Raw genomic sequence first — 16,679 nt, 5'->3', positions numbered from 1 at the left:
ACAAGAGGTATTACAATGGCAGTAGGAAATAAGAATGGAAAGGTAGTCAGCAATTGGATTCAAGTCATAGGAAGATGGAAAGAAATGTTGATGACTTACATGAGAGTGAGGATAGATCGTGTGGCCTAGATGTTGAAGTAGAAAGTGAAATACGTGAGGAAGGTAAAAGGTTTAATATTCTTCGGAATGAGTTTGAAAAAGCTATATTCGAGGTTAGGAATGTAAAGACAACCGGGATAGATAATATACCAATCAAATTCATTAGCAATATTGGAGACAAAGGCGGGGCAATTATTTCGACTCTGTACGGAAATATATTTAGCAAAGAAGTAGCCTTAAGATTTCTTACAGACGATCATGATACCGTTGGCTAAGAAATCGAACCGAGAAGTGTGAAAACTACAGGACTCATATGAGATGTGAGGTCTCATATCGTGTGAAGCAGAAATTGTGGTTCGAACACTGAACAGATTGTATGGACGAACAAATGAAGAAGTTAAAAAGGAACAGTTAAGTTTTAGGAAAGATAAGGGCACTAGAGATGCAATTGGGTTATTAAGGATAATCGGTAAAAGGTTTATAGAAAAAGAAAAAAAAATGTGAATGTTGAGTTTATTGATCTAAAGAAGGCTAGTGACCGGGTGAACTGGAAATTGTTGATGGGAGTTCTGAAGAAGGTTGGATTGGAATGGAAATATCGAAGACTCGGAACAAACCTATGCATGAACCAACGAGTGTGTGTTAGAAATGGGACAGAAATAATAGAGGAGAGTGCAATTGAAAGAGAAGCTCGACAGGAATGTTAGCCGACGTTATTGAATATCTATGTAGAAGAGTCTATATAATGAAAACAGTATTGCAGCTAGGAGGTAGAATGATTAGATATATATACGGTTTGCAGAAGTAATGGCGCTTGTTGATAAAACTGAAAAGAAAGCTTGAGGTGGGGTTGTGAAGAATATAAGATGAAAGTAAATGTTAGAAGGACAAAATGCATGGGGATTGCAACGAAGCTGTCGATATCTCTTCATAGAAGTAGGGGGAAGAAAATAGGAATAGGTGACTAGTTTTCGATACTTGGGTGGGGGCCGCGGTGGCTCAGTGGTAGAGCTTTCACCTCTGGTGCTTGGGGTCCCGGGTTCGATCCCAGCCCCCCGCCAAGTGGACTTTGTGATGGACAAACACCGTGTGCGTGGGTTTTCTCGGGGTTCTCCCGTTTCCTCCTGCTTTCTTCATTCCACCATTTCATTCATTTCTCATAATCACCGTCTCCTTTAGCCTAACCGGCATAACCGTGGGACGTAAAACTCAAAAGATTTCATTTCCTTTCATTTTTTTTTTTCGATACTTGGGTAGTGTTATTAGTGCGGACGTGAAATAGTAAGTATAGGAATGAAGAAAGAAGCTTTTTGAATGAAGAAAGCTCAATTTTTTGAGTTCCTAGACAAAGAGTTGAGAAAAAGACTTATAAAATATTGCGTGTGTAGTGTTGTACTCTGTGTGGCAGGAGCATGGACATTACGCAAAAGCAATGAGAAAAAAAAAAGACTGAAAGCTTTCGAAAAGTGGGCATGGAGAGAATGGAGAGAATTAGGTGGGTCGAACGTAAAACGAATGAAAGGATGTGAAAGTAATGGGAGAAAAGAACAATGTTAGATGTAATTAAAAATATGATGAGAAACTGGTTGGAACATTAGGTGAGAAGGAACTTATTATGATCGATGGTATGGTAGCAGGAAAGAGAAGGAGGAGGCGAAGGAGACTGTAGTTGATGGACGGTATCTAAACAGAATAATTATACATAAAGACAAAAAAGGTTAGCTGAAGACCATGGTGCATGAAAGCTTCTCAGTTGCAGCAAGTAACCTGCAGATAATCTCAGAATTTCTATGATGATGATAATTCATTATCTTCTGGAACATTAGATCATAAGAGAATAGAGAGCAAGTAGTATATATAAAAAGTTCTAGTAAAATGTAAAGAATTTGGCAATGGTAAAAATAGTTGTTTGGGAAACGGACTGAGTGTAGTTAGATACGGACCTATAGACAGTTAATACTAGAATGGCAGTTTAGGGATATGATGGTAATGTGAGAGTCTTTCCATATGTTTCTGTGGAATACAAGTTTCTGTTGAAAGGAGTTTGGGCATACTTAAGTGGGAGCTGTGTCCAAATATGCTGTTATGATGAATTGTGATGTAGAACAGTAGCTAGGGATTTGAGAGCTGTGTGATGTCAGTGATCGTTGATCCTGATTGAAAAAGGAGTTATGGAAATGAAATGAAATGAATTTTTTTAAAGTCCCACGGTTGTGCCCTGTAGGCAAAACAAGACGAATGTTTAGTGAAAGTGAATAATTATGATTTTTTTCTGTGTTATCCCATCGGGAATCGAACCCGGGGCTAAGTTCACCTAAGGCACACGCGCTAACCATTAGACCAGTGGGGAATACTAAGTAGTTGTGGAGTTTTAATTTTTGCCATCATAGAAGCCTGAACAGTGGATGCATTTAAGAACGTAAATGAGGTAGAGAGAATTGCTACTTCCGGGATAGTGGAAATTATGTGTTTATGATAGGATGTTTGATCATACTGATTCAAATATGCAGGGCAAATTGTGGATTTCTTCTGTGTTAGTGAGAGGTGGTTCGAAGGACAAGTTCTTACAATGAGGCTGGGAAAGTGGTGGATCTTTGATAAACGATTTTGGGATTGGTCGGAGAAGCCTTTTGGGTTTAAGTGAGGCGATGAACGTAGAATACATTAAAATTACAATCTTATATGTGATTAAACCTTGTATACATCGGGTACAAGGTAGGATTTTAATATTAATAGTGCGTACCCTATAGCTTAAAGTTTAACGTCGCACAATCATGCACCGAGGTTGAGGAAGGCAGTGATAATGAGATGGATGAAAATGATGGAAGAAAATGGGTGAACACATAGAAAAACCCACACACACAGGTTTGTCCACCAAAAAGCCCATTTGTGGAACTATTCATTTAGTAACAATTGTCTAGTCAGGATTCACTTCGTCCTTTTTCCAATGGATGTCTTGAGACCGACATACACATCAAACTTAACAACAGTATATAATTTTTCCACTTCGCAAACTCCCGCTTTCACAACGTCAAATTTTCCCTTTATCATGAACATTTAGGATACGCGTAGAACAAGTTTACATACTTTTTTATAACACGGTTACTCGAGTTAACGAGCCTTTTGGCAATCTGCAAAACTGGCTCCTTCCTCAAATGTATTAAGAAAAGAACAGTCCATAAACGTTTCTTTGCGATAAAGCACATTTGCGTTCAATTAACATTGCGTGGCTGTGCGCTTTAGCGGTAGCATTTGAAAATTTAGGACTTACCTTTAAAGTGGTGTTAAGATCATTCACATACCTTGTAAAGTTAAGGAAATATTTATATATGTACGTATAAAATTAGGTCCTTTATTTTGAACTACCCTGTATATTTTGTTCCAATATTGATTTTGTATAGATCAAAGACTATTAAACCACTTTCATAATTTGCATTCATAAAATAGAAACAGTGCTTGTTGACTGTACTGTTTTTAAAATTGTCTTTTGTTAATTATTTTGTTTATTTTCTCCATCAACATTTACATGCATATATATTATACTTTAATATTTCCAGTGATAACGCTATGCGGTTTGCTGGTAATTCCTAAGTATTTGGAACCGCCAGTTGTATCAGAGGATGAAAACGTGGAGCTCTTAAAACAAGCAGCAGCCTTGAGGAAGAAAAGAGGGAAGAAAGACCATATGAAATAAAGCTGTGATGTTCTTTTATTTCTTTTTCTTGGAGTTCTTAGAATTGTATTATATGCATATCTCGTTTGTACAGGTTTGTCTTTTTTTATATATATATATCAGTTAAAGTATTATATTAGAGTAGTAGAGGTTTCATTGAAGATCCTATAATCAGGATTGTTAATAGTAACGGTACCGATTTTCCCAAAAAGATTATTCCGAGCACGAAACCGAAAAACAATTTGTGATAAAAACCGTTTCGGACCCTGAACTGAAATTAATTCTGTGTGAAAATCGGTTCTGGTTCCGAAACAGACCAATTCCAAAACTTCAGAAAGTAAGTTTTTTTTGGGTACGTCAACTAGAACCGATATTGCAGCAAAACCGACCTTTCGTTGCTTTAGGTGAGCAGTGACCAACCCGTGGAGCGGTAACTCGTGAGAAGTAGCCCACGGTGATCTGTTCTTGCACTATTGATTCTAATATGGGTAATACCAGTAGATTAATTTCGTTAAAAAATAAGTAGTATAAAAGCACTCTGCTCACTTCGTAGTTTTAAGTAAGGATAATTACAACTTTAATTCTTCTTTCTCATCTCAACCATAAGAGGGGCAACATGGAAATTTTAAAACTTTTCTCCTTGCTCTTCCTCTTCCTGGTTTTCCTTCTGCCTTTCCATCAACACGGTGATCCAATCGGAATGTCGAATAAAATGGCCAAGCATGCTGTTTCTTCTTTTTCCCTATTTTCTACATGATCTGTCGTTCTTCATTAGCTTCCTTTAGTACGTCTTCATTGAAAGAGCCGTTCTGTGGAATGAAATATATAACGAGAAAACATTTCGAATTAATCCAGTCAGAGCCTAAGAGAGAGAAAAAAAAGTATGTCCGAAATAATTCGGGTTGATCCATTTTTACATATTATCTGTCTATAAACGTTAATTCGAAGTTAATCCAGAAAGTGATTTAAACGTTTATGTAAGTTCCCAATACATCTTTGATTCCGTTACCATTAACAACCCTGCCTTTAATTCTATCTGCCTTTCATCATATCTCATATAGTATGTAACATGTATCTATGAATTTCTAATAATAGATTGTGATATATAATCTAAGAATTATTTATAATTTGTTAGTTTTGTGAATTTTAATGGGGTTAGTATGTTAGCCATTCGAATTCGATAGTCTATATATATATATATATATATATATATATATATATATATATATCTTCATATGTAATTATTATATTAGATGAAAATGTATTTGAAAACTGAAGAAACAGGAGTTAATTTGATATGTTTTTTCCACGAATTTTCGTTGAGTGAATTGCGCATATGACTTAATGCTCATGTTGTACATGAACTTTGATTTATACAGTCCGCAGCAAAAATCCTGCAACATGAGCATGTAAGTTTATTGTGAAACGACGAAGTATTTTACTCGAAAATATGTGTGCAGGGGAGGACGCCGAGGTTTCCCTTGGCGTGATTCGTGCCACTTAGACATTATGTTGATTCTCTGCGCTGTTAAGCGTAGTTTCACAATAAACTTACATGCTGATGTTGCAGGTTTTCTTGCTGCGGACTGTACAAACATTTCTATCACCAAAATTGTAAGTAGACCAATTCCAAAATTCTATATTGTTTTATTAAATCAGATTTTAAAATTCGAACATAGTGAACAAACATTTGAAAGATATTATGCCAGTCTCTATGAGGCATGAGGCTCAATTACACTTGAAAGTAGTCTCATGACACGTGTGTTTTTCATCATGTTATTAATTATTCAATTAATTCGATCATGGATTTCTATTGGTTAATAGAGTGTGATTTAGGTATTTGTACTTCTGTCATATATAGATACATTGATTTCTGACAATATATATATATATATATAATCTTTTTTCTGAAAAAAAAGACGATCTTAATATTGTAATTTTTAAAGTGCCAAATTCAGCTTTAAAAGACTTCAATTATTATTTCTGTAGAATAATGTATATAATATTTAATTAATCGAATATTTAATTGATCGTAATTTGTTTATGTAGAAAAAAAACAATATTATGGTTATTAGATCTGATAGAATAAAACTTTGAGAAGTTCTTATAAAAATCTTGCCTTGTAGTGACTATATTCTCTGTGATATTGCCCATTTTCACCGAATTTTCTTTTACTTCTTACACTAGTCAATGACGTAGATATTGTTATTGGGTATTTCTTAGCCCATTTAAAACTCTGAGAGGATAGAAAAATAGCTAATATTTGACTGTGTTGGATTGTTTTTTTTAATTATCGCTAAAGATAATGTTGATGAAAGGTCTTTTTTCTAATTACAATCTTACATAATTACTCACATAAAGCATGATTCTTACAAATTTTATTTCGTTTTCTGACTAAAGAATTTATGTATAAAGATAAAAAAAATATTACTAGACTATTTATAGTTTACTTTTTGATTATTTTTTCTTAAAGTAGAAAAAAGCAGTTTTCCTACTGATAAAATACAATGTATTTATCAACATATTAAATAATCTGAGATTACTCATTTATTTACAGAATTCAAAAGAAAATTTAAAAAACAACACTTTCAAAGCTTATAAAAGACGAGGGGGGATGAAAATTATAATATTGCCTATGTGTTTCACAGCTTGGAACGCAAGAATATTGTCTTTTTAAGTGCTGTATATAATGTATATATTTTTAAGAAATGGTAGTAATAGAAATGAGTTAAAGACAGAAAAAAAAATATTCATGTATAAAATTTTTTTTCATATCAAATACCATTTACTGAGTGCTGGGAGTTTTTGTATTACATCGAGTTGTTCTTCCTATGCATAATAGTGTTATTTCCATTGGAAATATGTATGAGCTCCCTCCTAGCTTTGTGGACAGCGTACGCACCTTTGGCGTAGGAGACCCGGGTTCAATTTCCGGTGGGAACTCATGTGGCTCGGATTCCACGTTACCTGTAAGTCCACGTCTCATATAGCCTCGCTGCTCAACGAGACGCTAAACTCAAATCCAATCCATTGTAAATATAGAACGAATCGATGTTTGAGTTTTATTGATTCTTTTATGGGTTGAACTTAAACTGAAGTATATACTTATATTTCGATTTTTTTGTGAAAGATATTGACTTCTCTTTGCATTTGTTTAATCTTCATATTTAGATTAGTTTACTGAACATAGCTACTGTCACTTATAGTTCTAATTGGTTTGGGAGTTTTTTTTTTTTTCTAAAAGTGTCCAAATACTGCCTTTCTCATATTGTTATTAATTCGCAAAGTTATGTACACTCATATCCAAAATGATTGTCGCATATCTCAAACTGTCTTCTTGTAAGAATATAATTTGATAATGATGTTGCAAGGCACTTTTAATACTGATACTATGTGTATAATCGTGAAATGTATATTTGTGATAAATTCATAGGGAAAGAATTATAAATACGAAAATTAGAATGCGTAAAACAAAATGTTGCTAAATGGAGAAGAAAGTTTTATTTTCGTTTAATTCTTCTTATTTTCTGCTCTTTTGACATGAAATTTTCCACATATATGTCTTTGCCGATTATACACATACTAACATTATAAGAAATACAGGACGAATTCGTTATGAAATTATATTCGTAGAACAACATATTTATAGACATGCGACAATAATTTTGGACATGAGTGTACATATTTCTTTAAACTTTCACAAAGCACTTCACTTTCTAAGCGCAGTTTTCGTTTAAGTATTCACAATGATCGAAGTAAGATTTATTGTTTTATTTAAATGCTAAGGTTTCAGAAGCAACTTGAGTCTTTCATTTTAAAAGTTTAATTGATATATGTACATTAATATATTTATTTAATAAATTAATAAATTACTATTATTATTACTTGAATTGTGGAAATGAACAGCGCAAATTGCTTTTGAAATGTCAGTATTTAATGAAAGAAACATGTGTGGAAAACCAAATTTTATCTTTTCATTTCGCAAATGATATGAATAATTTGAAAATAACTTATTTCCTGTAAATGTTTCGCCAGAGCAACGTTTCTAGTGTCCCTAGGTAATCGTAAAATAATTCATCTTTAAAAGCCTATCTGAAATCTAAATGAAATGAAAGTTTTCAAGATAGGTTTGAAAAGAAACTAAATTAGTTATACATTTCCTGGGAATCCTAGAATTTAATACAGCTGACCAATCGAAGAATAAATATATTAAAATAATTATACTCAAAGTACTTTCAAAATAAATAAAAAAAAATTGATTATTAAATATATACATAGATTTGTTACGCGTAAGTATTTCGAACAGAAACTATAAAACCGTTTATTACATACACAAAACATCATGAGGCTACTGACATTCTCTACGAGTTTAATTGCTGAGTTGCAAGATATTCAGTCGTTGTTCAGTGCCTAACTGTACACTGCATCATATCTATATAATGTGTGCCGTGGTCAGTGGCTTCAGTTCAACAGTGTTGTGAAGCTGACAGATCTCTTGGCGAATTCACAAAGAAGTTATATCAGTATAGTTGATTTAGCCAACCAATGAAATTTGCACATCTTGTGTAGGACATTTGTAATGGGTACAAATTGAAAAGATAATTAATCGGTAGATACTTTGTACGAGGGGAAGTCAAAAAGTAAAGGGACTTAAGAAAAGGTACATTTATTCTAATGATAGAAAATTGAAAGTTTTTCGGTTGCACCGCATCAATGACTTCCGCATCGATTGCAAATCATCTTTCTCTATTGTGTAAGATGGAATATGCTGAACCATGACTGATATGTAAAGCGCTTTCGTCCACTGTGATTCGTCTGTTTTCCATTACCATACCCTTAACGACTTTCAAATAGTCCTCAGTCGTTGACGTCGATGGCCTTCCCGATCTTTCCTCGTCACATAAAGTTCTTCCCTTTTGGAAACGCTCTATCTATTCGTAGATCTTGCTATGCGATAAACAACTGTCACTATACTGCACTTGCATTCGACGAATAATTTCCGCAGGTATAACACCTTTCGCAAACAAAACGCGAATCACTGCCCTCATTTTCTTCTTGGTGCAGATCGACAATGGACCTGCCATGTTTAACAGTGTGCAACACACCAACGACTAACGCGGGAATAAGAGTGACACGTTGCATAGAAGTGTTGCAGACGACACTAATTCAGCGCTGGATACTAACAGTGTTGCCAAACCCTAGTGAGAGAAATTGCAAGTCCCTTTATTTTTTGACTTCCCTTCTATTTAAAAAAAAAAAATCGTGTTGCTTAAAAATTTGAATTGTATCATGTTCTGTAGTTATATTTCATTATCGTTATCGCTCTTTGCTTATTATTTGGTAACCACTTTCTAGGTAATATTACATTGTTTACTAAAGTTTTGACATTTCATATTTATTCTTTCAGTTATTCACTACATTTAAAAAAAAAAAAGAAAGAAAGAAAGAAAGAAAAGATATGGAGCATAGGAAAACGAAAAGAAAATCACATTAATTTTATCCATAATTATTATCATCGTTAAGAATGTATCGAAAAATCTGTTAATATCTTTCATATTGAAAGACAAGACAGAAAAATTTCATATACTCACTACTTTGTAGTTAAATCAAAATGTTTGTGTTCTCTAATTTGTAATAAAAATTTGAATCCAAATGCAAAACTCGCCTTATCCGAAATTTAAAAACATTGTATCCTTAAGTTCTTTTGTATACTGGTATGCTCGTGTTCGAGTTGATGAATGTTTTTGACAGTAAATGCCAAATACGTTGTTTACATTGTGGCTTTTTTCCGTGTTGTTTGAAAAATCTCTATGTGGATAAGCCGAGTTTTGCATTTGTTATTGTTTTTGAACATTGACTTATTGTTGGTTTTGATTATGCAATGTGTGTATTTATAAAGTATTGTATTGGAAACTTAGTTGTAGATTTTTGCATTCTGTTCTTTGTTTTCTTAAATAGATAAATTTTCTAGTCTTATACAATACTAATCTCAGGGATTGTTCAGGTCATTAGATCTAATATAAAAATAGCTTGACCTAATAATTATTTCAGTGTTGTATAGAGTTTTAATGCATATGTATTATATCAATCAGATTACAGTTGTTACGGCAACACATGCGGCTATTAGTTATTGTTTATTTGTCTTTAGAGAGTTCTAATAAATATTGTGAATTCATATTGCAATTGATAATATTGTGTTAATCATTCAGACACACCCGCCTTAGAGTATCCTGCGTGAAAAGTATGCATAGAGTCAATCTAACGTGTTAGTTCAGAGTTTTTTTTGGGGGGGGGGGGGGTCGAAGGGTAGGAGAAGGGATTAAGTTTTTTTTACTAAAAAAAAAAAAGAATTATTTATTGCTAAATTTGTTTTCTTTTTGTAAAGATATAAATACTCTTTTATTTCCTTCAACAGACGGGATGATAATGAAATGAAATGAAATGAAATTTGTAGTCTTACAATCCACCGTCATCTCTGTAGGAATGTGAAAAACAAACAAACAAACAAACAAAAAATACCTGGGACAGTGTTAGTTTATCTCCTATCAAGTTTGAGCCGTCTGACACCAGAGCGAACTGACTACACATGCATGTTTTGTAAAAAATTAGCATTTTTTAGAAACAGTTGCAATTTGACATGAACTGCTGTCATTGAGGAATGGGTTTCATGTGATCGTTGCGTCATTTTGTACAGTTACACGTGTTCTTCATTGTAGCATAAAATTCATTGATGTAACTCGAATGATTTTATGCTTAAACTCAGAAATCGACCAAAATATAGTTGATTCACTTTGGTTCAGAGAGCTCATTTACAAAATATTTCACGATAAATTTCTTAACAAATTTCTGACTTTTTTGAAACAACGTGTGTTTTGTTTTGAGCCTTAAGAATCACATTGTTTTGGGGATTAGTCAGAGATAAGAGAGTGAATTTATTCCATCGTGAAAAATGCTGATAGATAACTTTCCTAAAATTACACAATTTTCATGAAACATGGAATCTTAGTGTTTTGCAATGGGGACTATCACCTCAGAGTTGAAATTAAGAGGAAGTTTACCTCATTTTGAAATGAATAAATAATAAAAATTGTTCAGATATATATTTGCTTCAAATTATCAGATTTATTCGAAGCAAAACGTGAGCTTTCATGTTTCCTAGTTCGGGTATAGTCGGGTTTGATTAATTTAAAACTCCAAGAACATCTTTCAGAAAAGCTTTTCATACGCTAATTGTAATTCTGAAAGTGATGTGACTTTTCTTGAAAACAGTCTTATTGTTTGTTATGAAATCTTTCAAGGATAAAGTTCAAAAACTTCCAACTTAAATAAATTCTTCCGTTTACTACAGGGTGTCTCATAAGTCTGAAAAGAGAGGGAGGAGTCAATCCCTTGTGTATCTAGGAGCTCCCGCGTGGCTAAGCGGTTAGCATACGCTCCTTTGGCGTGGGAGATCTGGGTTTGATTCTCGGCGGCAGCACATATTCGAATCCACGTTAAGCTGTAGATCGACGTCTCATATAGCCTCTCTGCTGAAAGGGACGCTAAACTCAAAATCAAATCAACCTTGTGCATATACAGAAGCGTATCGTTGAAGCGTGTTCACAAATCACATCAGAGACCATTCGACGTGTTCTTCAGGATTAGGTGACCAGAACCTTTCCATTTCAACTGTGCCCCTTCTGGCACTGCTGTCGATGTGTGTTTTCCTGTATCTCCCTCGAAAGAGGAGGGATAGGTTGCTGCAGCCGAGATCCTTTAATTGGTGGATGCGGTAGCGTTGCCACGATGAATTGTTTCACGGGCTTCGCTGTGCTCTGACTTGTTATCTATACTAAGTAGCCTACGATCTTCACTCGTCAAGACCAAAGACTGAATGGCAAATTGGCAACACAGCTGAGGTCATTTATTTTTTTTTTTCCTCTAAGCAAAGGGAGTGTTTCTCCGTCAGGGGTTGGCGGGGGTGGGGCAGAAGTATACTTCGCATATTTTCCGAGGGCACACCTGAGATAGACAGGCTCTAGGCTCCATCAATAAACACAACAGAAGGGCCAACATATCGAGCACATTGAGTAGACGCTCATTTTCCCTGGTTCCAGACTTTGGGAACACCCTGTATAGTGAATGCACTAATAGCTATTATTATTATTATTATTATTCAAGCTATGTGAGTGATCTGCTACTATTCGACTCTGACATGCTTTTGTATCAGTCTATCTGCCTAAAGTTGAAATTTTTCAAGATTGAGGTTTTGAAACTATCAACGTAAGTAGAATCTTTAACTCGCTTCTAAATGCGTGACACCACTAGTTACTTTGAATTCATAAATCGTGCATGTTCCACCGTAAATTAAGTAAAATGTATCTATTTAAAGAAAAGAAAGAAAAAAAACTTGGCCCTTGCCTTCCTCCAACCTTAGAAAACAAGCAATTTTTCATTCAGTGCAACTTAGTTATTTATAAAATCGATTCGTATGTGATACTTTCTTTAAGGTTTCCTAATCATCCTAACTGATTAAGGTTAAAATCACCTAAGGATAAGTGAGATAATAGGGGTAAATTCCTAAACTTCAAAACTTTCTCTTTTACACAGTATGAGTTAAAAAAATATATATATATATATACCACGATAACTTGTGAAAATTACTCATTTTGGTGCAATGTGGCGTTTATTTTTTCTGAAGCTTATGTGTCATCCCTCTTGCTTGCAATTGAAATTTGACAAGAATGAGGGAGTCAATTCATACCCTCTCCCAAATCTTCCGATCGAAAAAGAAGTATGTTTCACGATAAATCTCGTGAAAACTCTTCAACCTTTATGAAATATAGCATGAGCTGCGCTTGAGACTCGAGAATTACTCGTATTGTTTTTGAGGTTTAAATTGGTCAAAGGGATGGTAAACGTGACTTATCTTTTGTCTCAGTTTTATACCTTTAATTGGCTGTTTCCTTTCGCGCTAAGAACATTTTCAGTAAGTTTTTTTTTTTTTTTTTTTTCTGTAATCACATCCTTTCCTTTACATCACCAGTTGTGTTTTTAACGATCGTATAATATACAGTTTTATACAGGGTATTCCATATACTTAATTTCGGTTGTTAATTGTCATTTATTGTTTGTTACTCGTACTATAATTTTACTAGTCCACACGCTGTTTTATGAAAGGACATATATCTTTTAATTTTGGTGCTGCTAAAGGTGTTGTTACTAAAATTCACTTTTCATGGCTCTTGTAAACACTGTATTCCGGTAAGCGGATTTAAACAACACACAAACATTACTGCAAATTATACAACTTGTGTGGGTGAACACAATTCTATTGTGTTTCTGGGAGTGTAGCACTAAAATTAAGAGAGATATTGTGGGATTCTACATAAACTGCTAATTCGAACAATTGGTCCCTTCATAAAATAGGGAGTGGACTGCTAAAATCACAGTGATACCCAATTGGTGACAATAACCGAAATTAAGTCTACGAAATATCCTGTGTAAAATAGTATTTCATAAGTAACTAAAACCACACTTGGAGTGTAAACGAAATGATCCAGTGACACGGAAGAAAAAAATGTTATTGAAGATGTTCCCGGCGCGGTAGGAAACATCCTATCAAAGGAAGAAAACTGATCGGATATAATCAGTGAAATCTCCAACTTTAATAATTAAATAAAAATATTTCGGGTTTTATAGGGCACAGTATTATTATTATTATTATTATTAGTAGTAGTAGTAGTAGTAGTCGTAGTCGTCGTCGTCGTCGTCGTCGTCGTCCGTTAAAGATCAACGGAGTATTTATTCCGTATTTATAAATACTCCGTTAGTATATTCCGTTAAAGATCCTTTTTAAAAATCTTAACAGCTTTTTATCTAATTTTCGGAAGAAAAAAGAAGCAAATGATATAAAGATTTAAATTGATTTATAAGTATTAGCCTACACGCATTGCAGGGGATGAATTTATTTCACGTACTCAATCAACTTCGGATTTAAAGTGAGCAAAGATAAAATACTGTTTTCCGATATATAACGATTAAGCACAAAATATTATCGATTTGTTATATGTACGTTATAACTTGGAGTAATGACCAAAATTCATAATTTTGTACTTGGTAGCATAAAATGGGATACCTCCAAAAGTATATTTTCTTATCTCATTTATATCTTCTCCCTTATTCTGATATCACCGGAAGTGTTTGTACGATACCAAAATTTAACAGGATGATGATAAAAAACATTCTTCTAAAGAATACAATGTGAAAGTCATCCACCTTAGATTAAAAGCAATTTCTGATTGCTTTTAAATGTCCTGTCTAGTTTAATTTTAGTCCTTCTTGTGGTAAATAGCTATTGGATTCACACAGAAAATATAACCCAGCGCCATATGAACCAAAATAGAGTATATTAAACTTCTAATGAGGGATTATACTTATGTCCCGGGATTCGAACCCAAATACAAAAGCATTAATTATACCATTATCCGGGGTTCGGTACGCTACGCGGGTCAGTGAAGATCACCAGTGCGTTCGTTTCCCCGTATTACTGACGATCTAATGGAAAGAAAAAATAATAAAAAGGTGAACCGTATATAAAATAGTATTACTAATTACTCAGTTCGGTCCCCGGTTGTGTCTGTATATAGCCACGGGAAACTGATAACATAAAAAGGGTACAAAATTAACCCTTATCCGGGCAAGACATTTTTGTAACGTAAACGGGCAACCGGGGCCTGTGAGGCCCAGTATATATTTTAAGTGCAGAATACACAAAATCAATGCCTATTGTCACTTACTGTTCAGACTAGTCTAAAATGTACCGGTATATATTTTTGTCAAGTAGCGAAACTTCGTGTCACGCTTTTGTAAGCCGACCAAGCAGAATAGCAAATCCGGTCCAGACATTTTTGTAGCGTAAGCGGGCAACCGGGGTCTGTCAGGCCCAATATATATTTTAAGTGCAGAACACTCAAAATTCAATGTCTGTTGCCGCATACTGTTCCGACTAAAGGTTACAATAGTCACGTGTTCAATATATAATTATGTGACAATTTGATCTAATATTTGACAGGAATTTCACTAAAGTTATACGGGGCCTCCTAGGCCCCGGTTACGTCAGGAAAAATTTTCAAATTAAAAAAAAAAAAAAAAAAAAAAAAAAGCTTTACCAACTTGATATGTTCATGATTTTAACTTTGACGAAAGATAGAAGAATTCAGTATTTTATATCTTCGAAATATGTATGGTTATTGAGAAATTTTAGAAAAATGAAGCTACTGGGCCTGGGAGGCCCCGGTTGCCCGGATAAGGGTTAAATTATAAACCTGAAACAAAAAGTATTACGCACTAGTAACATGTAAAAAAAAAAAAAAAAAAAAAAAAGTGTGATCTTGCATTAAAATTTAATATTGAGGAAATAGCTTCATGCAAAAAGCTTCGTGGCACTTACTCCAACGGAGGTTATACTTATTAATTAACACATGGTAACGAATTTTTACAAACACTACCAACTACACTGATAAAAAGAACTTTCTATCACATTATCCTCGGTATATTCCACTAATAATAATAATAATAATAAAAATCGTGTGGAATATCTTTTTTTTTTTTTTTTATTCAACCAGAAATAACGAAAACTTTCACAATTTATCTAAATTTAAATTTCTGGGTGTTTTTACTTTATTTCACCTTCTTTATTTACTTTCTTATGATTATTATTTTCGAAACAGGAAATGGCTTTTGAAAATTGCGAAACACACACGAAATTAATGCATACAAAGGAGTTCTTAAACGCGATGTGGAACGCGCGAAATAATCTTGAACAAATTATTTCATTTTCGTAGTTTTCAGTACTGTCGACGTTTAAACAACATTTATATATGTGCTAACACTTTATATTTCAATAAAACTTTTTCTGCCGTGTCCGCTCCATGTCGATTCGCAGAAGGCAGTTGTTTAGCTGTTTGCCTATGCTGGTGGTGATATCATTGTGTTATTAGACACGTAGTACCATAAAAATACTATTTAAAATTTGATGAATTTCAGTTAACTTTTTACTGTCATAATTTTATTTGCCTTAACATCACGAATGCTCCTTTCAAGAATACTGTGTTCCCACAAACACCACATTTTTGTTACAATGAGTGTCACCAAATCATTCTACGTGACAGCAAAGGAAGAGAGCGTATTCTCATGATCCGTAAGCCGTTTGGGAAACGATGACGAAGAGCACTGAGAATAGTTTTGCATCCAAATATAGGCTGGTATTTGGAGCAAGCAAAAAATTCTACACAGAAGCAGAGGTTTTTTATGGGCTGAGATCCTCTGTAAAAATTCAGCAGCGAAGACTAAGAGTCCTATGACCGACATGTCCTGTTATAGAAAGTGCCCGACGGGAACTGGAAAATGGATTTTCTTCAAGAATCCTGATAATAAAATGGATGAGTCAAATTTTATTCCACTAGAGTCCACTGTACTGATTCATCGATACACAAGTCCAAAAATACGAAATAAAATATTCGAGAATTTTTTAGCTTTAGAAAGTGATATTGCTGCCTTATGCTTTTTAGAGCTTTTCGAGAAAAATACTTATCTCATGAAGATCCTTAGGTCACACTATTTAGGCATTTTTGATTTACTTATGTAAGATAGCGCTAAAGAATGGTTCATTGATTATTTTGTAACAGCTTTTAATTGCTTATAATAAACTTCTATCTAGAATTTGACTAAGCCTATTATCATCTCTACGTTAGTAATAATATATACACATGATAGAACCCATAGCATGAAGACCAGGAACGACCGCAGGATTTTTTTCCCAAAGAAGGCCAAAAGGCCAGGAGGAAATGACAGATACACAAGTATAATCGCAAATACACACACACACTTCGATGCACTCGGACATATAATACATCATATACAGGGT

The 16,679-nt window shown here is 34.0% G+C and overlaps 1 protein-coding gene across 2 annotated transcripts in view; it reads left to right on the top strand.

The window, feature by feature from the left end:
- LOC145685816 (ergosterol biosynthetic protein 28 homolog) overlaps positions 1–9,947 on the top strand; it is a 30,835-nt gene extending 20,888 nt beyond the window's left edge. The window contains exons 4-5 of one of the 2 annotated variants that reach the window (XR_014131486.1): positions 3,657–3,866; positions 9,180–9,947. Coding sequence is in view for 1 of the 2 variants with exons in the window: in XM_081758388.1 (XP_081614514.1) it covers positions 3,657–3,793 (137 nt within the window). In the remaining variant the exon portion in view is untranslated. Of the gene's footprint in view, positions 1–3,656 lie in introns of both variants that reach the window. The other variant, XM_081758388.1, reaches the window with a different exon arrangement.
- Positions 9,948–16,679: the final 6,732 nt, after the last annotated feature.

The sequence above is a fragment of the Thermobia domestica genome, chromosome 5, assembly GCF_964235325.1.
Source record: "Thermobia domestica chromosome 5, izTheDome1.hap1.1, whole genome shotgun sequence".
Taxonomy (NCBI): domain Eukaryota; kingdom Metazoa; phylum Arthropoda; class Insecta; order Zygentoma; family Lepismatidae; genus Thermobia; species Thermobia domestica.
This window is presented reverse-complemented; position numbering and strand designations above follow the sequence as displayed.